The 22,885-nt window shown below is 33.2% G+C and overlaps 1 protein-coding gene across 1 annotated transcript; it reads right to left on the reverse strand.

Annotated features, from left to right (window-relative positions):
* Positions 1-3,023: 3,023 nt before the first annotated feature.
* LOC103500128 (plastidic glucose transporter 4) lies at positions 3,024-9,297 on the reverse strand. Its single transcript, XM_008463334.3, has 14 exons — positions 8,918-9,297; positions 8,432-8,693; positions 7,245-7,359; positions 6,984-7,051; positions 6,596-6,728; positions 6,418-6,517; positions 6,204-6,316; positions 5,480-5,573; positions 5,208-5,361; positions 4,371-4,517; positions 4,195-4,268; positions 4,022-4,110; positions 3,811-3,925; positions 3,024-3,461 (listed from the first exon to the last, which is right to left on the reverse strand). The coding sequence occupies exons 2-14, from the start codon at positions 8,676-8,678 to the stop codon at positions 3,279-3,281; spliced, it is 1,632 nt and encodes a 543-aa protein (XP_008461556.2). The 5' UTR covers positions 8,679-8,693; positions 8,918-9,297; the 3' UTR covers positions 3,024-3,278.
* Between the last annotated feature and the right edge of the window lie 13,588 nt (positions 9,298-22,885).

Below are 22,885 nucleotides of genomic sequence, written 5' to 3' on the forward strand. Positions count from 1 at the left end.
GATTTTTTTCCATCGTTTTTCTTATTTTCCTCTTCTTCTTTTTTTTTATATCGTCTAGATTTTGGTAACCAAATCTAATTTCTTTCTATCGTCTTTCTTCTTTGATTTCTTTATATCGTCTTTTTCTTTTTCTTTTCTTTTTTCGTTACAATTTCTTTTCTTCGTCTTTCTTCTTTTCCTCTTGTTTTCTTACATCGTTTAGATTAGGGTAACCAAATCTAAAAATGGTGTAAAAAGAATCTTGAAAAAAATCATTTGGATTAGATTAGTCAAATCTAAACGATCAAAAAAAGAATTTAAAAAATCGTTTAGCAAATTTAAACGATCGCGTATCAAATAATCTTAAAAAAAATAAACAATAGTGTAATACCAAAAGAATCTTGAAAAAATTCGTTTAGCCAAATATAAACGATCGTGTATAAAATTTTGAAAAAAATCATTTAGATTTGACCCAAATCTAAACGATCAAATCTAAATAATCATGTAACCAAATCTAAATGATCGTGTAACCAAATTAAATGATCGTGTAAGCAAATTAAGCGAAGAAATTGAAAAAATAAATCATTTAGATTTGGATCCAATAAAGTTGTTCAAGTATTGTTCAATAAATTGTTATGAAATAAGAAAATTGTTTATGATAAAACTCAAAATCCAATAAATAAGGTTCCTTGACCATAATATTTGTACTTGAATTTTATGTAAAGAGATAAACGTGGATCAAGTTCAAGTAATAGTCTAAGTGATCTATAATATAGGAATAAGGGCGCTTTATTTTTGGAGACATCTAGGATGCAACCCACTTTGTAGTTAGTACAAGCAAAGTGATCTCAAGATGCTCATATAGAGACATGCAAGTGGAGGCATCTTATGCAATGAGATTATATAAGACCGGACCATGAAATAATCACATTTACAATAAAACACCATTAAATAATTAAACCTAACTATTTCAATTATAGATGACCTAGGTAATCAACCTTAATTCTGAGTTGACGATGAACTCCTATTCACACGAGATTATCCTTAGATCTGGATCTGCATAGGTGAAGGCAGCTCATCAATGCCAACTTAATAGACCTTTCATTTCTAAGGTAAAACCGAGTGGATAGCTGGAGATGTGAGGTGTAAGACAAAATTCACTTATGCCCGTTTTTAGGGATAGTAGAGAGGTTGTCCCTTAAGTGCTGACTCCAAGTCTTGAACAAAGGGACCTCACTCTATCATTGGCCCGTGAGAGACTTAGTTTATAGGTTAGGAATTTAAATCAATTGTTCATTAGAGGATTCGTTGATGCTTAAGGAAAGATGTAATCTCGAAAGTAAAACAGTAAATTGACCCAACCAAGATTATGAACAACCTCTGAAAGATTAATTATTCTTCTTATCGGGTGAACACAAATATATCTACAATGAGAAGAATACAACTACGTGCTATAGTGGACAATCCCAATTAGTTAACGAATATTGATTAACTCGGTTAAAAGAGTTTAGTCATGTCTAAGCGTTGATTGTGCCTTTTTATGCTAAACATTGACATTGTTACATTTTAGTATTCTAAGGTCTCTAAGATGGTTTTTGGATATTTTCTACGCCAAAGAAGATTAATTAAGGATTAAATTTCTTGTTTTAAGACAAGAAAGAAACTATGCATAGTACATTTTTCTTTTTCCAAAAGCACCTACTCATCGTGTTCAAATAGTGAGTCTTAAATAGTAAAGGACATTACAAAGTAAGAGTGGTTGATTTTTTGGTCTGGTTTATACACTCTTTTGCATAAGGGTGTACTACTCGCATGTCTCTACATAAACAATTCATGATTACATTGATTTAATAATATAAATCGTTTTGGTTATCTACTCAAACTTGATCATTTTATGCCTCTAAATAAAGTTCAAGTACTTGTGCTTCCAGCTCTAGATCTTAGTTTATTGAATTTTAAAGTTTTTTAATATGAAAAAAGCAATTCAATATTCAATAGCAAATTATATTGAATAAACCTCAATAAAAACTTTTTTGTAAGTAGAAATATGTTTAACGTTTACAAACCATGAGTTCTAAGACATAAAACCTAAAATAAACAATCCCAAAAGTAATTAAATGTATTATTTTTTCTTTCATTGATCTATCGCGTTTACACATAGTAAACATGGCCTTAAAGATGAAGTTTGCATCCAATCAGTCAAACAAATTATTGTTTCATTAGTTAGTAAAGTTTATTGTCAATTTTTTTCTCAAAACAATGATGACAAAACATCAATCGAAAAGTGAATTTTTATTAAGATTGCATCATGGTAATCATTAGTATTTGATTACGTTTTTATATGAAAAGTGAATTTTTATTTAGATCGCATGAATTTGTAGTGAACACAATCAAAGAAATCTCACCCATATGTAAACACAGTCAAAGGAATCTCACCCATATGTAAATCCATTACGATTGTATGATTTTTAATATTAAATTGAGACATCGGCAAAAATAGAAAAAAAAAATCATGATAATAAGACACATGTCATTACATTTTCTAAATTGCAAAAGTAGCAAATTTAAAAGCGGATAACCCTCCAATAACCGTATGATATCATTAATTAATTGTCATATCTTTCATATTCGCAATATGCAAAAAGAAAATTGTATGAACGGTTTTTTTTCTAAATTTTTTTATCATCCGACACAATTCCCCTATTAATTAGTATAAACATGACCTAACTCATAATAAACCAGCTACTTTTCCGTTCATCATTTTTTTTTTTAGGGACTTGATCATGACTTTAAAATAGAGAACCAACATTTGATAACCCAACTAACAACAAAAACAAAACTAGAAAAACATTAATTTTCTGAAAAAACATTTTAATGTAAAAACTAGAAACACATTAAACCCACTAATTAGGGCCAAACGCATCAACTACCACAAATGTTAAAATACACCATTATCATAAACCCAAGATTTTAGCTAGAATGTTTCTTTGCACGTTTGCTTGAGATCTGAGAATTGGATAGAACTTCAATTCTGAGCACTCTACTTGTCCAAAATCACAACTTATTCAATTATATAGTTCAAAAAGACAAAGTCCCAAGGTTCTTTATTAATGTCCCTAAATTCCTTCCAGCTAATGCTACAAATATGAACAATCAGCATTCACAAAAGGAAAAAAAGAAATGAAATTTGATGGTACAAATCAGAGACAAAAGGGCATACCATACCATCAGACGGTGGGTGGATGGAAACTCAAAGCTAGGCTCGAACTTGTTGCCAAGCGTTTTCTAGTTTAAATCCTTCAAGCTGTGGCACTAAGAATTTGCTCTATTTCCTCCAGCGACCGCCCCTTCGTCTCAACAATATTACGAGCTACATACAACACAGCAAGCAAACAGACGAAGCCAAATCCGAAGTACACTGTACTGATTCCAAACTTGTTTACAAAGCTCAGGAAATAGAGGCCGATGAAGAAGTTTGAGATCTGATGGGGGAGCAGTAAACAATAAAATTCACAAACAAAATGATAGCATATAATTTAAGCGTTATTGTTTCGAATATCCGTGTAGCCAATCCCTAGTGTTGTGTGTGCACGGCTATATCAGCTTATTCTTCTCATTCTCATTATCATATTTCCTTTAATTTTTTGGACGAGGGAGAAAATGATGGTGCAAAGCAAACTTTGAGAATCTTAATGATCTAGTTCCTATCATACCTCTTGGTTTAATCCTACTGTTTACCAATGTGCCATGAAATAAAACACAAAGGAAGTGTGATTGAGAACTCTTTCAAGTGGGTAACTGATATTAACAGGCATATTTTGGAAAACTTACCCAATGAGTTCCTAAAGATAAAGCAACAGCTTTCGCCCTGATTCTCGAAGCAAATATTTCTGGTAAAAGAAGACCAGGGACTGGACCTGCCCCAAGTGAGAATGATAATACGTAGCTGCAAAATGAAGTTCAAATTTCATCATCTAAACATGATAAAGAAAGATGCAAGTTATTCATCTCAGAGAACACAAATAGTGTCTGCAAGTCTTACAGCACAGTCCCAAGGACCGCTAGCGTGCCGGAATAGGGAGCCAACGCACTCCAACTGAAGGTAAGAGAGAGCAGCCACATAGATGCAGCCTAAAAATGTCACCAAGGATAATGTCACCTCCCAAGAGATATTCGGATTAATTGCTTGCGCAAAGACTTAAATAAAAAACATACCATTCCACAAAAGCTAATGGTCAAAAGACTTTTCCGACCCTGGCGGTCCATCAAAGACGATGCGATAGTTGTACCTGGAAGGAAGAATATTACTCATCTCAATTTACAAAAGAACATGTTGATACATGAACACTAGCATCCCAAGGCTTAAAACTGACTAAGAGGTAAGAACTAACCAAAGACATTTGCCGCTGCAACAAGAGCACTAGCTGCAATGTCAGAAGCAACTCCAGCACTACGAAATACTGAAGTCGAGTAATATACCACAGCATTAATCCCAGATAACTGCTGGAACAAGAAAAGTGCAGCACCAATGCTAACAACTGCAACAAAATATGTTAGTAAGAATTGAAAATAGGGTATATCATTGGATATGAGTGCATTAAATCACATCCCATATCAACCCAAACTGCAATGTAAAAGCAGTAACCCGAAAAGTTTGGGAAGAGGCTAAACTCTGTAAATATAACGATTCAGACTTTATCTCTACTATGAAGTACAGTCAAACCGTAATGAACCATCCAATTCAGTTTTATGAAGCAGTCTTGAGAACCTTAAATGTAAATCGAGTGGAGTGATTAAAGACAACCCAAGTGTCACACCCCACTCTGGACACACCCTTGCTTGGCATGCAAGACATGGCATGGCTTGAGTATCCTTGACATTCTAAACGCCAAGGACACTCAGTCTTGAGGTTCTTAAGCCTTGCTTAATCGCCTAAGCTCTTATACTTAACATAAATATTACTCTTTAGGCGATATAAACACTTAACACAAGGAGTAAGCCAAACTTAGCCTTTATTACTTAAATTATGCGATTAAAATACTTTACAACACTTAGCCCAAAGTACAAGAACAGCACTTCAAACCATCAGGTTTCCATGTCTCGCATGGCAAGCAAGGGCATATGCAGGGTGGGATGTGACACAAGAGGCTGAGTACTTGGACAAAAGAAGCATAAAAGAACACAAAATATAGTTGGATAAGTGAAATTTGACCGGTTATTGAGATTACCCTTCCAATAGCGGCTACTAAACAAATCAGGCCACCCTGCTTCAGGTTCTACAGAACCTTGACTTGCCGCTGTGAAGTCTTGAATAACTTCTGCTACTCTCTCTTTTCCATAGAGTGTTTTAATAGCTCTCTCAGCCTCTGGAAGTTTTCCTTGCTGCACAAGATGATAAGCGAAACCACTTCATGCTTTATTACGGAGTACAGGCAACTGTCTATAACTAGAAAATAATGTATTGTTCCAACAAAGTAATTTGTGATTTACGGTAGGTAACCTGATAAAGCCAACGTGGACTTTCTGGAGATATTGCCATCCCAACTGCCAATAAAATGGATGGAACCATAGAAATACCAAACATCGTCCTCCACCTGTTTAAAAGAACTCTCATACGATAATAATCTGAAAGGGGTAAATATGAATTTTTTTTTTTGGTGTGTGTGCGCCCGCGTGGGATTCCTTAGTTAAATGAATTCAGTTCACCTATGCAGACTCTTCAGAGCAAAGAGATTCATTGAACAATTGATCACAACCATACTAAAAGTGAGTTCTCACTAGTTGTATTTTTACGTAGAATAACTTCCTACCAACTTTTCAATGAATCAACATGTTGGCGCAATCCTTGCTTAATTCAAGTACAAAACATGAAACACAAAAATATATACACACACATATATATAAATGCTACTATCTTCTCATTCAATTTTTTGATCTTACATGCAAGCAAGTAGTTCACCAGCGTTAAGAAAGTAATAATTTTTCTGTGAATGTAACTAAAAATGATTGATGATTCGAAAAATTTAAAGGATTAGAGTCTACTCAAAGAGTAGCACCATAGTTTACCATAATTTACCGCTCATGAAACCTCATTTATGAGGAACAAATAAAATAAACTGACTTTGTAATTTACAACCATAAATAATAAGAATATGTAAAATTGTAACATTAAATTTTTTCACTAAAAAAAATTAGGGAAAATAGTAGATAAGAGCCACACATACCAAGCAGGGTTTCCTACCAAAGGTAATCCAGCTACCAATGCTGTAAGGATTCCAACACATATAAAAAGTTGATTCACAGATCCCAGTGTTCCACGAATTTCAGTGGGAGAGATCTACATTTTTTTTTCAACAAAAGATGAAAACAAACTCAAACAATGGACATTTGGATCATAGTATTGAAACTTGTGTAATGATAACTTCTAAAAAAAGGTACCTCAGATATGTAAAGTGGGACAATAGCTGATGATATACCAATCCCAAGGCCTGTGAGTAGGCGACCAATTATCATAGTTTGCACACTCTGGGCAGTAGCACTGCAGTTTTTTATATCACTTTAAGCATTTGCTCCCTAAAGAAAAGAACACTTTAGTATGGTTACATAAGATACCAACCATAAAATTGCTCCTACTGCAAGTGGGATTGCATCCAACTGAAAACTCCTAGTTCTGCCAAACTTGTCAGCCAATGTTCCGCCAACAAAAGATCCAATTGTGGCACCAATAAGAAGTGTACTGACAATCCATCCTACAAAAATATGTCAGAATCGTACAAATCTGAGCTTGATAGACATTAGAGCTCAGCATAAAATTTAATTTCTGAAATTCACAAAAAACACTTAATAGCGTAATAATAGCTTCCTAGAATTTCTTGAAAAGAAAATAGTAGTAAGAGAACCAAGCACGTGATGTAACTGAAAATGTACTTAAAACTATTACATACATAAATTGTGGATGTGAGATAGAAAAAAAGAGCATATCTTAAATAAAGTACAATCCTTGCCTTGTACAACAGTATTTTCCAAAATTCCAAGATCCTTTGAGAGGTACTCAAGGGCACCATTTACCACCCTGAAACAAGCAAATAACATAACTGTAAACCTTAAACAGAATAATAATTTTACAAGTTATGCACCGGCCTTTTATCCTCTCATTTCTCTTTTTTATTATTTTGTTCTTCTCTCTCTGTTTTTTTTTTTTTTTTTTTCTCTTTAGGGAGGGAGGGGGCTCGGCTGCAAACATATTTACTCGATGAAAATGGTACCCGAGATGGTAACCAAATAAAATGGCTCCTAAACAAGCAACACCAACAAATGGCAGAACAGTTCCAGAAGATTTGCCAGTAGGCTTGGCAGGTACAACACCCTCCATATCCTCATCTGAAATACATTACCAGCAAGTTAGTGGCAAGAATATGCCTGCTCATTAAAAGGCAAAGTCTTACTTACAAACTTAAACCAAACATACATCTTCATATTTGGAAGTAATTGTCATATACTTCTTCCCTTGAACTTGGAGGTTCAAATTCTCATACCATTGTAGTAAGGAAAAGAAAAAAAATTCCATGCCACATAAACAACTCCCATAACACAAGAAGCAAAAGCAACCAGCTAACAACCTCCAACAACTGAACACATATCCAAAGATATTACAGTAATCTTATTCCTTCCCAACGAAGAATGCACATGCCATTTCATAGGAAATAGAAAAAAGATAGGATGAGTGACAACGTCTTTGCGAAGAAATCATTATTGCATAATCCCATGGGCCATGAAATCAGGACAAGATCATGAATTTCCACCTTTTGAAGAACAGGTGTGTTTGATTGAAGTCAAACAAAGATGTGAATAAAATTTACAGAAGCATCTTCACTTTCAAAATCGCCTTTCGCAAAAGTCATTCCAAACACAATATAGGTAAAACACTTCTCAATAGGCATTTTGGAAGAAGCAGTATAAATGCACTTTAAAGTACTTCTAGAAATTTAAGAATCGCTTCTGACCATAAGAGTACCTTCGAACTTGAAGAAGCATTCTAAATCCACTTTAAAATGCTGTTTTAGTGTTATTAGAAACTTCAAAATCAGTTTTGGCCATGCACGCCAAACAGCATGTTTTTTAATTACTCAACACCAATTCAAAAGTCACACCAAACTCGCATACATTGTACATGGACCTATGGATGAAATCTAAACCGTAAGATTGGAGACATGAGAACACACTTCAACAAACAATTATATACCAACTTTCAGCAAAACAAAACAAGTTCAGAAAACCATTAAGAAGGAAGCAGACGCAGAACAAAGATTGGACAAAGTGAACCAAAAGTGGCAACCAGTTTGGTCAAAGTCAATTCCTCAAGCGACATTGAGATTCATCACATCATTCTAGCAGAGTGAATAAAAAACTCAAAACCCAATTGAATCAATCACTGTAAAGAAAGACAGAGTACCATGAGCGTGGATCTTGAGTGACTTATATTTAGCAGAAGAACGAGAAATGCCATCAAATCCATGTCGAATACGTCTCATCTCAGTTTCCATGGTTTCAGAGCCGAAGCTTAAACCACAGCAACCACTTCTTTTAGTCATTCGAAGGCTTCTCAAAGCCAAACGCCTTCCAGATTCCCCTAAAACCCTTCGGTTTTGAAACCCAGAAGAACAACTTACCCCACTTTTGACCAACGCCGAAGCTTGCATTCTTTCTTAGCCCCACTGAGAAAATTCCACACACCCCAAAAAGTCAAAATCCATAAATTAATGAAACCCCATTAAGGAACTCAAAACTAAATTAATGAATTACCGCCAAAACCCAAGTGGGTACTTACTACTCTGTGTGTATAGAAAGCAAAAATGTTGATATCTTTTAGATCGATCAATCAAATGGTTTGATCTTCAATGTTAAGGGAGAAAAATTAAACAGGGAGAAATGCACATACCCGAAATGAAACCCACAAAGCAAATGATTTAGTAGAATTCTGATTGGAGACTGCAAAATCCAATCTGTTTTTCCTTATCCGTAGTTGGTTTTATCAGTGACAGCGAAGAAATGCTTTGAAGAATCCGAAAGAAGAAAAAAGAGAGAGAAAAGAGAGAGTGAAGGGTGTTTTACTAAGAACAGGACCGATAAGAAAAATGAAATGAAAGTAAACCAAACAGAAGAATCCGATTTCCACTTTGGTTCTTTATTAAGCTTTCTATATTCTATCAATTGGATTGGATTGGATTGCTCATAAAATGTTTTGTTCGATGAAATGCATCGATTAAGTTAACCTTTCCATAATTCGAAAAGATGAGGATCCCGTTGCTTACTCGACAGTTGAGTCCACGCTGAGCCATCGCAATTCGCAACAAACTGTTGATTTTTTTTTAGAAACTTATTGAGAAAATAATTATTTTAAAAAAGTTCAAATAAATTTAAATTTATAGATAAATGATTTATTCTTTTCCAACAAGTTAAAAGGGTTGATTACTTATATTATATTCATATTAGTGACATTGTATTTATTTTTATCTTATAATTCTTTTAAAATAAAATGAAAATATTGATTTACAATTCATGCTTTATTCAATCTATAAAATTGCAAAAACGTTGATAAAAATGTCCACATGTTGAAAAACATTTAATACCATGGTTCAGAGATCAAATTCTAAAGCCAGAGGTTATTAATTTAAGTTCATGTGATTTGATGAAGGTTTATGTTTAGAAAATTTAAGAGTACCTGTTAAATTTCATTCCTAATCAAATTATATATTAATTACTATTCATTTATTTTGTAGACTTTGCTTAATTATTAAATTTTTACTTTCGTATCTAAACAGAATGTAGTATAGAAAATGTTTTTAGTACTAAAATTTCATTCTATTATACAACATAAAACTTTTCATACTATACCGGTTTTATTGTTTTTTTTTCATGCTGTCAATTTTTAATACTCTTGTACGATAACATAAAGATTTGAATCGTTTTCCATTAAAAATGTAAATTAGTAAATCAACTATACTAATTAATTTTCAATACAATAATTACAAAGTTGCGGATGAAATCAATCATGTCAATTACTATTAAACTATGTTCATTTTGACTAATTTTGATTCCTTAAAATAGATACGTTGGATTTGATTAAAAAAAAACTCTCATCTTTCTATCTTATTTTTTTGATATTTTATAATAATATATATTTGACTAATAAGTTATTATTACAACTTTCAAGAAAAGAATTAAAATATTATAAAACAAATTGGTCCACATAAATTTTATTTATACAAGCAATATATTAGTATAAATAAACTTTAGTCAACAATCATAACACCTTTCAATTTAACATTTGTTTCCTTCTTTATGAAATTGAGAGAAGCATGAGAATAACTTATACTCTTGATCCTCAAAGTTTAGATTTAATAGTTATTTAATTTATTTTTCAATTTTCATAAGAAAAGTATTGCTTTTGAAATTTCAAGAATGGTATAAATACCAAATCTAAATTTTAGTGATAAAAGGTATAATCTACTGTAAGTTACTTAAAAAGATATTTAGTTAAAAAGATTGAATACAAGTTAAAAAATAATATATTTCTTTTTAAGTATGATAATGTGAGTCAAAGGATTCTTTTATAGTAAGAATATGGGTGGAGATTCAGAAAACCTTTGAATAAGACATGAATATTAGGATATTGATTTCAAATTAGGATCAACCTACTATTTAAGGAGTTACTAATTAAAATTGAAGTAAATAGGAATATTGGAATCTAAAGTATAAAATTGAAAAATTAAAGATTTGGATAATGACTTGGAATTCTGGTAGGTAGGGAAATTGGATTTTTTGAAAAAAGAAAAAAGAGGAAGGGAGACTTAATAAATTTGGTGATGGAAGTAAATGAATGAGACAAAGTGTATGTGTGTTGTGCCTTCGTGGATCCACGTCATACTTCTGACAACTTCACTTCCAGTCCACGTGGAAACCTTTCAAGCGCTTCAAACTTGGTATGCTATCCCTAACAGATTATGTAATTTCACTTTCATAGTAAAATTAATTCGCGACGTGCTTTCCAACTCCCTCCCACCCATTATTAGGGGTAAGCATGGTGGGCCGAAAAATCGAAACGACCGAACGAACCGATGTCGGGCGGGCGGAAAATAATATGGGCGGTCGGGTTTTGGGTTTTGTAATTTGAAAACCGACTTTGAATGGTCGGTTCAAGATAGGAGGTCGATCGGTTTGGTAAATCGACCTAACCGACTCCCTCTTTAAAAATATATATATATAGGCTTGGTAAACTGATGTTGATCTTGATTCATATGGGAGAGAAGATGTTCCAAATCCCCCAAAAATAAGGAAGAATGTCAAACAATCAATGGTTTGGGACCACTTTGAGAGGCTTAAAGGTGATCCTAATGACCCTCGTGCTAAATGTAAATATTGTGGAGTTGTTTATGCATGTCATTCTAAACGTAATGGTACTGGAACTATGAAGCATCATTTAGAAAATTGCAAAAAGTACCCTTACCAAAAAAAGAGAGACCAAACTCAAATGACATTAGCTTTTAAACCTAAAGACAAAGTTGGAGATAATTCTTCACAACTTGTATGTGAATCATTTAGTTTAGATGGTTGTCAGGATGCTTTGGTTGAGATGATAATAGTTGATGAATTGCCCTTTAAGTTTGTGGACGGTAAGAGATTTAATAACATGAAGGAAAAATTCGAGAAATATTGGGGAAACAATGAAAAGAATAATTTGTTGTTGTATGTTGCTATTGTGTTGGATCCTCGAAAGAAATTAAGATTTGTATCTTTTTGTTTCAAAAATTTTTTTGGTCCCGAGGTTGCTGAATCCATGGGAAATGTAGTGGAACAATGTTGTAGACGTCTCTTTCATGAGTATAGTACTACTCGAAGTGGGAGTAGACAAGGATGTAGTAGTACTAGTACAACTAGTACACAAACTATTTCAGGCTTGGATGCTAATATTGATTTTGATTCAAATGAAAATGTGGGTGAAGATTTTGTCTACGACACGATTGTTGAGGAATTTGAAGATGATTCTACTACACCTTTCGAATAGGGATCATCGGAGATTGATATCTATTTGTTGGAAGCCAATGTTAGAACCGAAGGTGATTTTGACATACTACAGTGGTGGAAGATGAACAGTGATCGATTTGAGGTTCTTGGTCAAATGGCTAGAGATATTTTGGCTATTCCAGTTTCTACTGTAGCGTCTGAGTCGGCTTTTAGTACTGGAGGACGTGTTATTGACTCATCACACTGCTCATTGGCTCCTAAAACAGTGGAGGCTCTCATATGTACTCAAAATTGGCTAAATTATAATCCAATACATCTTCAATTTCAACATGAATTGGACAAAATTTGAAGAAGGTATTTTCAAATCTTTACATGATATCTTTTGTAGTTGTAATGTGTAACTTTAGTGAAATCTTAAATTATTTAGTAAATTCTTCATATTGATTACGTAGGATTTCGGGTGGTTATGGAGAATGAAAAGGAGCTTGAAGACCTTCCAGATTTTGATAAGTTGTCAATTACCGATTATTAACTAATACTGATCCAAGACTTGTAATATTTCTATTGACTAGATTATCATAGTGTTTTTGTTTCATACTTTGGTTGTATTTGTGACTATTAATAGTAATGTGGTGAACTGAATTGAACTTGGATGTTTCTAACCCTATAATATTTGATATATAATTCATTTTGGTAGTATGTTTAGATTCTTATTTTTATGTTGTTTATTTTATTAATTTGTGTAATACCTATGAACTAAGTATTGAAATTAATAGAACTTGATTTTATTTTTTAATCACAATTATATGATTTTAAGACAATATAGAATATATATCGTAGACTTTTTTATTGAAATTAAAAAGTGAAATAAAACATAATAACGTCATTCTTAGTTTTTAAAATCGTTTGTTTATAAAAAAGAAAACAAAAAACATAGAAAAGGAAGGAGGAGGAGGAGAAGAAACAGGAAAGAAAGAAAGAAGGAGAGGAAAAAAAACCGACCGACCCGACCGACAGTTGGACCGGCCGGTTTTGTTAGAACCGACGGTTGAGGCCGGTTTTCATACTTCCGTGCCGACTTGTAGTCGGTTCGGGGTGGTTTGGTCGGAAAATCGACCCCGACCGCCCGATGCTCACCCCTACCCATTGTGGCTTAATAGAACTACTCATCTATTTATCTTATCCGTAAAGAAGTTCAAGTTGTTACCTTTTTTTGACAAATATAATATTTAGTTTATTTTTATTGATTTCTTTTAAAAAAGATAAATATCTTCCAAGTTTTTAGGGATTTTTATTGTTCCCTAGTTGATGTCTCCCTCTCACAAGAGGATGTTTTTAGAACATATTTTAAGTTCCTTTATCAGTAATGCTTTTAATAAACAAGATCTTTTAACTATAAATCTTTAAAATATCTCTTTCCTAGTTCATTTCGAAGTTCTTTCTTCTTGTAAAAAGGGAAGACCATTCTTCTTCAAGGTATTCGTTCAAGACACCTTCAAGCTACTATTCATTGAAGAACCTTTAGAAAGGTAAGTCTTTACCTTCTTAGATATTTTTTATGAAGATTATTTAATATCTTCAAAGATAAGTCAAGGTACATTGATGATAAGAGATTCAAAGAAGACCTAGTTAAATGAATAGGTTCAATTACTTTTTCAGGGAGAGTCTGACCATCTTATTAAATTGATCAAATCATTATTCAAAGGAGCCTGATTATTTTTAGTTAGTTGAAAAACTAAAAAGAATGCTAAATCTAGAGGGGGTGTATTCTAGATTGTTGAAGCGTGTTCATTGTTACTCATTAAAATCTTAATAAAATATTCTTATCTGAGCTGTTAAAGCTCTCTAAAAGTAATTGGGTTTTCACCAAACTAGGTTATCAAAGTTGCAGTGTTCTTTTGCCTTTGTGTTCTTTTACCTATTTCTCCAATCATTAACAAAAGTAACAGGCAATTAAAGTAAAATAAACTATTTTACTTTTTCAGAAGTGAATTCCATTTTGCAGCATTACATTTTCAGTTTCATATTTAGTCAAGTCTCCATGGTAAGAATATTGAGTTAGAGACATTTACTGTTCTTACCACAAAACCTTCACAAACATGACTTCATAACTCATTAGGGATTAAGATCAAGTCACATATGATCTGATGGAATTAGTGTCCTAAATCTCATGGATCTTATAGTTTGTAATTTGTAAATACAAATTATTTATTTAATAAAATGAGAAAGATTTTTATTTGACATTTAGATTGCATAATTCAATCCAATAAACTCTGGTCCAAGGTTAATTTAATTTGAGTAGTATGTGGTAGACATACAAGTGATTTATGTTCAAGTAATAACCTAAAAGATCTTCAATACGTGGATGAGATTAGGTGTCTTATCTTGGTGACACAATGGATACGACCTACTTTGTAACTATCAAAGGAGTTCTAAGTGTTACAGACAATATGATATGTTTTGCTCATGTGGAGACATGAGAGTTGAAGTATCCAATATAAAGAGCTTATACAAAACTAGACTGAAAAATGATTGGTTTGTCTTTATAACACTGTTACTTAAAGAGACCAACGTTTCACTAGAATGACCATAGGTGACTTGACTTTAATCTTGGGTGAGTTGTGAACTTTTGTTTATGAGGACAATCTCTTAATTTGTAGGTTGAAAGTGACCGATTTTGTTAACTCAATAAATCTACCATTTTCCGAATTTGTTTAGTAAAGAGTTGAGAACACAACTACATAAGATGAAATTCACTAATTTCTACTATTAGAAAATGTAGATAAATTGTTCCCTTAATAGTTGATTTTGAGTCTTGAACAATGAGCACTACAAGAAATAGAGGTTCTTCCGATGCACAAAACTCCATTGGGATAAGAGACGTCGGGAAATAGGATTTCCATCGATGTTGTAAGCTGTTCATCGGAAGAGTGAATCTGTCCCGATGTTTGGCTCCTGATGTCGAGCAAATCTTGACCATCCTCTATGACATACAAAACAACGTTGGAGAAAGGAAAACGATAAAATAATAATTTTCTTTTTCTCGACGCCATGCAGACAAACGTCAGGCATGGCTTCCATATTTCCTACGTGGGCCTTTATGGCATCGAGGGGAAAGAAAATTATTATTTAATTGTTTTCCTTTCCTGCTTGCATAGGTATGTTGGAAATGTGTCGAAGAGTCTCGACATGTCCGTTCTTGGCGTTGGGAAAATGGAGCAATTAAATAATAATTCCCTTTTCCCCGGACGTTCATTGCATAGCGTTGAGAAAATGAATATTTATCCCAGACACCATTAGTAATGTGTTAGTAATATGGATTTTAAATCCCAACGCATTACTGATGGAGTTGGGCATAGGGGGTTCTCCCGACATTTTCGTTATGCGTCAAGAGTTCCCCTATAAAAAAACACTTTTTAGTTCTATAATTCACAAAACTAAAGGACAGGAAAAATTTGCAAGAGAGAGAGACCAAGAAGGAGAGACGTTCACTGTTGCACCGTGCTCGTCGTCACCCGCCATCGTTCTCTTCCAGCTCTTTGTCATCGTCTATTGCCACCACTCTTAATTCTGGTTTAGTTAGTTTTAGTTTTGGGTTAGTTTTTGTTTAGTTTTAGTTTTGGTTTATAGTTTGGTTTAGATTTAGAATTAGTTTTAGGATTTAGATTTTGAATTAGTTTTAGGTTTTAATATTGAATTTGACTTTATAGTGTTTTTAGGATTTAAGAATTAATCTGAGATTATTGAGATTGTGATTGAATTTGAATTTGTTATATTGAATTTGAGGGGGGCATGACTTCCTTTCTCCCGACGTTTAAATGGGAAATTAACATGTTGAGGCAATACAAAGCATTTATTAACTCCAGAATTAAGATGAGCAACCTCTCGGTGCTTTCGTCATACTTGCTCACCTTTCGAACCCAAATACTTAAAGTTAAGAAGTGATTTGTATCTAACCTTTCTGATTGAATTAAAAGCAATTCATCCTAAATTAAGGCGAGTAACCTCTTGGTGCCTTCATTGTATGCACTAGCATTTTCTAATATGCATGTTAAGGATAAGTTTAGCGACAAGATCACATTACTACAATCTTCTTGTCGTCTGTTAAGCTAAATCTGAGTCATTATGCTTCAAGTGACAACATCCAATACTTTGTCTTTTCTCTCAAATAAGACAAAGCATTGATGGTCGTATTTAACTAAACAAGACAACTAACGCAAACATCCAGATTCTCTAACATTAATTATGCCTACATATTTCAAACTATCAATTAAACGTGAGAAAGATGGCAAGATAAAGAAATGAGAGAATGAAAGTAGAAATTCACTAATATTATAATTAAAACTTTAGGCCTCGTAACCATGGAGTACTAATTACAACTTAATACAAATGAAACATAAAATGGGATACAAAAAAATAGGCAAACCAAGGAGTATGATTTTTCATACTCATTGGCTCTAGTTTTTGCCTTTTACACTGAAGGAAAGCGGTATTGGGAACTTTCTCTCTTTGTTCTAGACTCTTACCTAAGACAAAGGAAAGGATGGAAGAATGAGCTAGATCTCTAGTGATGTAAATTTTTGCACCCTTGTAAATGAAGAAGACGCTGCTATTTATAGGCGAGATGTGGTGTGACAGGACATTCTAGGCTTCATTTAATTCTCTGATAAAGTTGTTTTTGTGAGACTCATGCCTAAGAAAGGTTAAAATTTGACTAAGTATTAAAGAGAAGGCATTTTAGCATGGTCTAGGAGATAAAAAAGCGAGTGTTTGAAGTTAATTGCGAGATGAGGAGTTAGGCGAGGAAACTTCAGAATGCAGTTGAGTTATCACGCGGCTAAATTTTTCCAAAGGTTGAAGACTAGGCGATAAGAGGTAAGGAAATTTCAGAGAATTTTTCTAAGGTTAATTAATGGGCCACGTGGAGAAGTTTAAGCTAAGCATGGTTAAATTAACATTAAGCTTCTATATGCACCACTAAGAGTAGGAGCTGGCAATTTATTAAGAGTTTGAGCATGACTAATCCTTTTTAGGACTAGTATAAATAGAGGTTGAGGTCAGATTATTAAGGATGTTACTCTGGAAAATTTGAAAAGAAAAGTTAGAGTGTTTGGATTGATGTGGAAAGACTACATGAGAAGAAGAAGATCATAAACAAGTGGAGTTTAAGGATTAATTTTCTAAGCTTTTCTTAAAATAGTTTGTTTAAAAGCTTTTTCTAAAGTTTCTACGGATTTGAAATAATGTTTGATTTATAGATGTTTCCAAGGTGTTTCAAATCAAAAGCTTATGATACGATCAAAGAATGATTTATGTGTTTCCAATGATTGTGAAATGATGTTCAAACCATTAGCCTTCTTCCTATCAATAAACTAACTGTTATGTGCTCACAAAAAGTAAAGGCAGCTATGTATAGAAGGCGTGCATGGTGGAATGAAGGAAGATGATGCATAAAAGATGTGTATTGCGCTTCGACTTGAGTAACAAGGAATGAATCAAGATATTCTCGGATCCTGTTGATGAAAAGGCCATCTCATTAGTCTTAACGCAAGATGATGAGTCTTTACATAAAAAATGATTCAGTTCCTTGTCGAAAGAAATGTGTATGACTAATATGTAATAATGTGAAATGATATTTATGCGAAATGATATGCTTATGTTAAAGGATGCATTTAAGCGATTTGAATTGAACAATGATGTTTATGAAAGGTATTTTGCATAAAAGATTTCTTAAAACCTCGCTAAGTCTTTTGACTTATGCTTTTAAGTTTTACTCCTAGGTTATCGGGCGGCGTTAAGGCCAAAGTAAGGAAAAGTTTAGAAGCTTGCTAGGCGAGAAAAGGCTGTCAAGGCGTTTAGTTTAAGTTAAAGTGTTGTTTGTGCAATTTTGCTAAGTGTTGTAAAGTGTTGTAAACATATGATTTAAGTAATAAAATTTTAAGAATTGGTTCCTTCTTTGTGTTAAGTGGTTTATCGCCTTAAGTTTGTGTTTTAAGTTTAAGGGTAAACTGTCAGGCGATTAAGCAAAGCTTAAGGACCTCAAGCTGATTGTTTTGGCGTTTAGCGCATACGAAATACTCAAATATCGCGTCTTGCATGGCGAGTCAGGTGCTTGCAGGGAGGGGTGTGACAATTTATGTGATGCAAATGTCCTTTTTGTCTGTTTCTGACATTTGCCCAACCATTTTAGTCTGCTAGTGCTTCAAAACCCTTACTTTTGCTCTATTGGTTGCCTTGTTAGTCATGTTGTCCCATCGCCTTACGTTCCATCATCGAGCTATTCTTCTTCTTTTCGTCTAAAATTCTGCATATGAAACATGCAAAACACGATAAATGGGATGAAGCTCTTTTGTAATTTATAACACGAACTTAATCAATTTCTCTATTTTTCTACATGTTTTCTTTCTAACTTATGGATTAAGGCTTCATTATTCTACCTGAAAGGCCATAATAACTTGTATTTCTACAAGTTATCACATAAGATGTCACTAGGTAAATCAAATGATTTAATACACCTAAAACTTTAATGTAATGTTATATTATAAGAGTCATAATAGGGAATAAACTTAGCTAGGTTCATTTAGTCGTTATTTAGCCAAGTGCAACAAACCTTAAACCAATAGAACATTTTAGTTGAAGAAAAATTGTGTATATGATATATCCTTTTTAGCTCTCACATCATTAAGAATTCACATTGTGAGATCCATACTCGACTTCGTGTCACCCTTGGCAAGGTTTCCTTTCGAAAAATGTTTGTATGGGTCAATAACAAGGTATATAGAGAAAATGTTCATAGTAATTGGGAGAAGGACGTGTGTCAACTTATGCTACTGTTTCCTTCATTAGGTTGCACAGTGAGATTTCTATGATTCACCTGTGTGTCACCATGGAGCGACCATTCCTTCAGAGGGTTAGATCATAGGGTCAAAACACAAAAACTTCAGTAATGAATAGGGTTTCTTAGGTTAATCTTCAATGATTGTCTTTCCTAATAGTAGCATGTTGAAGCGTAACTGTGGAATCCAAAAATGGTAGTGTCGAGATGAGTTAAAATAGTTAATGAATTTTTGACCAAGTTAGTGGTAGCTAACGTGCATAGAAATTAGAGTTATTTTGGATTTAGAGATCCTTAGGGCTGTTAGACAAAGACCAATTACAAGTTCTGGTTTATATTTTAGCAAAAAATTTTGACGTTCTTGGTAAGAAGCTTGAAGTCGTGATCATTACTCATGAGATCATGGTAGCCCTCCAAGAGATGTTTGAACAACTATCCTTACATATCTGGCATGAGACAATCATGAGTTTTAACATGCTCATGGAGGAAGACCAACAGAGAACGTGTTCTTGACTTGATGGTCCACTTTAATGTCTCTAAGATGAAGGGGATGGTCATTGACGTGCAAAATCAGGTGTCCTTTACTCTAGAATCTCTTCTGAAGAGTTTCCTCCAATTCTACACTAAAGCAATTATGACTAAAATAGAGTACATCTTTATTACCTTTTTGAATAAGTTATAGATTTATTAAACTCTTATGTTAGTAAAGAACATGTACATGAGAAGACAATGTTGTCATTCCAAGAAGTTACGTAAAGGTTCATGATCTCTGAAACTAAGTCAAATCCCTCATCTTTTAGTTCTAAGAAGATCCAGAAAAAGAAGGGAGGAAAACGGAAAGGCTCTTGCTACTAGAAAATGCAATGGTAAGACCAAGTGGTCGATGAGGATAAGTGCTACCACTACAATGTTGATGGTCATTGAAAACACGATTGCTTCAAATAACTTGTTAAGAAGAAGAAGGAAAAAGAAGATAAATATGACTTACTTGTTTTAGAAACATGTTTAATGAAAAATGTCCATAATGCCTGAATATATATTAGATTTATGAGCCATTAATTCCATTTGCTCTTCTTTATAGGAAATTATTTCCTTCCTATAGCCTAAGGAGGATGGAATGACGTTAAAGGTTGGAACGAGGAATGTAATTTCAGCTCATGTTGTGGGAGCGGCGAAGTTGTTTCTTAGAAATAGATACTTGCTTTTGGAAAACTTGTATATAATTCCAATAATTAAGAGGAACTTAGTATCTAATTCTTGCTTACTTGAACAAATGTATTCTATTTCTTTCTCAACTAATGAAGCATTTATTTCTAAAAATGGTGTACATGTTTGTTCTGCTAAATCAGAAAACAATTTATAGGTGTTAAAACCAACTGAAGCAAAAATACTTTTAAATCATGAGATGCTTAAAATTGTTAAATACTCAAACAAAAAGACAAATAACTTCTCTTAGTAATAGTACTTATCTTTGACATCTAAGATTAAATCACATAAATCTTGATAGAATCAGGAGATTGGTAAAGAATGGACTTCTAAGTGAGTTAGAAGATGATTTGTTACTTCATGTGAATCATGTCTTAAAGGAAAATGGACTAAAGACCTTTTACTGGGAAAAGACTATAAGGCCAAAGAATTTCTAGATCGACAAATTCAGATCTTTGTGGTCCAATAAATGTAAAAATTTGGGTAGGGTACAAATATTTCATCTCATTTATAATTATTCAAGGTATGGTTACTTATACCTAATTACCTAATTAAACATAAGTTTGAAGCCTTTTAAAAGTTCAAGAAGTATAAGGCCAAAGTTAAAAATCTATTAGGAACAATTAAAACACTTCGTTTAATTGAGGTGGAAAGTACACGGATCTAAGATTTCAAGACTATTTGATAGAACATGGAATTTAATCTCAACTTTCAACAACTGGTACACTACATAAGTGTTGAATTTTATGTCTTAAAACTCGTGATTTATGAATGTTAAACTATTTATTATTCAATAAAGTAGTTATTGAAGCATTGTTCCATAAATTGTTATTGAATGAGAGATTTGCTCGCTATAAACTCAAAGTCTAATAAACAAGATTCTTTGACTATAGTATGAATGCTTGAACTTTATGTAGTGACATAAATGTGGATTAAGTTCAAGTAATAGTCTAAATGGTCTACAGTATAAGATTAAGGTTGGACACCTTATTCTGGAGACACTATGAATGCGACCCGCTTTGTATTTTGTACAAACAATGTGATCCTAAATTGTTCATGTGGAGGCAATATGAAGAGGGAGCCTACGTAAAGAGTTTGCATAAGATTGGACCATGAAAGTTTACATTATAACATTGTTTACTGTTAAAATTGACTACTTTTGATGACCTAGGTAACTCGACTTTAATCCTAAACTAGTTATGAATTCCTGTTCACACGAGTTGTCCTTATATTTTCATAGGTAAGGGGAATGCTCTTGTTTGTTTGCATGTGATGAAAATTATGCTATCGTGGATATTGCGTTGAAGTTCTAATTATGCAACTAGGTTGGACGACTAAGCTAGGTCATGCGATAAAAGGGGCTAACATCTACTTATCCATTGCTTACTTCTAGAGGCGACAATTGTGTACATGTTTTCCTCTCTCTTTGCTCAAGTGTAAGCAAAAAGAAAGGCTTCCTGCATAAGCCAGGGTCGAGCACAGGAAACTTATGTTTGTCTTTGGTTTTAATGCATAGGTTAATTTCATGTGATGACTGTACATTATTGTTATATTTACAGTATAAACTATCCTAATACTAATTATATTACGTGCGAGGGAAATGAGATGGACATGGATGTGATGGTTATGTGTGATGTAAACTCAGTTTACCTAGGCAAGATGAATGTCTATGTATTCTGACATGTTACAAGGTTAAATAGTTAATTGAAGCGATACAAATCATCTGTTAATTTTAGAATTATGATGAGTATACTCTTAAAACCTTCACCATACTTGCTTACCTTTTAAGATACCAATACTTGAAATTAACATATGATTTATATCTAATCCTATTTGGTAACATTATCTATATTCTATCCTATATTAAGGCGAGCAACCTTTCGATACCTTATTACCACACATAGTTGCATTTCTTATATGTATGTTAAAGAAGAATTTATTGACAATCTGACCACTATCAACCATACAAATCAAAGGACAATCCCTCGTGAACAAGAGTTCGTAATATACTCAGGATTAAGACTAAGTTACCTAGGTCATCCTAATGAAGAATCATAACTAGTTAACGGAGTTACATCTAGTGGTTACTATTTCATGGTTTAGTCTTATGCAAACTCATTGCATAGGATAACCTTTCTCATTACATAAGTTGTATCTCAAACGTTGATCTCTCTATGTCTCTACATAAGTTTCAAGGCTTATCAAACAACTTAGGATTTTAATTTGTTGAATTTAGGTTATTAAGACAAAATTAATAATCAATATCTCTTTATTGAAATTACAAGAATAAGAATTTATTAATGACAATCAATAGAATATATTTACTATCTATGAGTTTTAGGGCATAAAACCCAACAAACTCTCACTTTAACTAAAACTTTAGTTTAGTCGTAGTCTATGAGATGTACATAATAAAATAATTCTCAAACATTAGAAATGGTAAAATGTACAAGTATATTACACCAAACGTATATATACAAATAAAATAAACTAAGACATCCTCATACCCATTACACATCTCCTACTTGCCCTAGATTACCTAATATACATATCTTAGAGACCTAGACTTTGTAAATAACTCTTGAACACTTTAGTCGTGAGAGTCTTCGTAAACATATCGGCAATGTTATGCTCTAAAGCGATCTTGGTTATGATCACATCCCCTCGTTGCACAATCTCTTGTGTCAGGTGATACTTCCTCTCTAAGTGTTTTCCTCGTTTGTGACTGCAAGGTTATTTAGAATTGACTAATGCCCCATTGTTGTCACAATATAAAGTGATGGGAATGTTCATGTTTTAAACAACTTCCAAATCATGCAGGAACTTCATGAGGTAAACTAT

This window comes from Cucumis melo, chromosome 6 (genome assembly GCF_025177605.1).
Source record: "Cucumis melo cultivar AY chromosome 6, USDA_Cmelo_AY_1.0, whole genome shotgun sequence".
NCBI classification, from domain to species: domain Eukaryota; kingdom Viridiplantae; phylum Streptophyta; class Magnoliopsida; order Cucurbitales; family Cucurbitaceae; genus Cucumis; species Cucumis melo.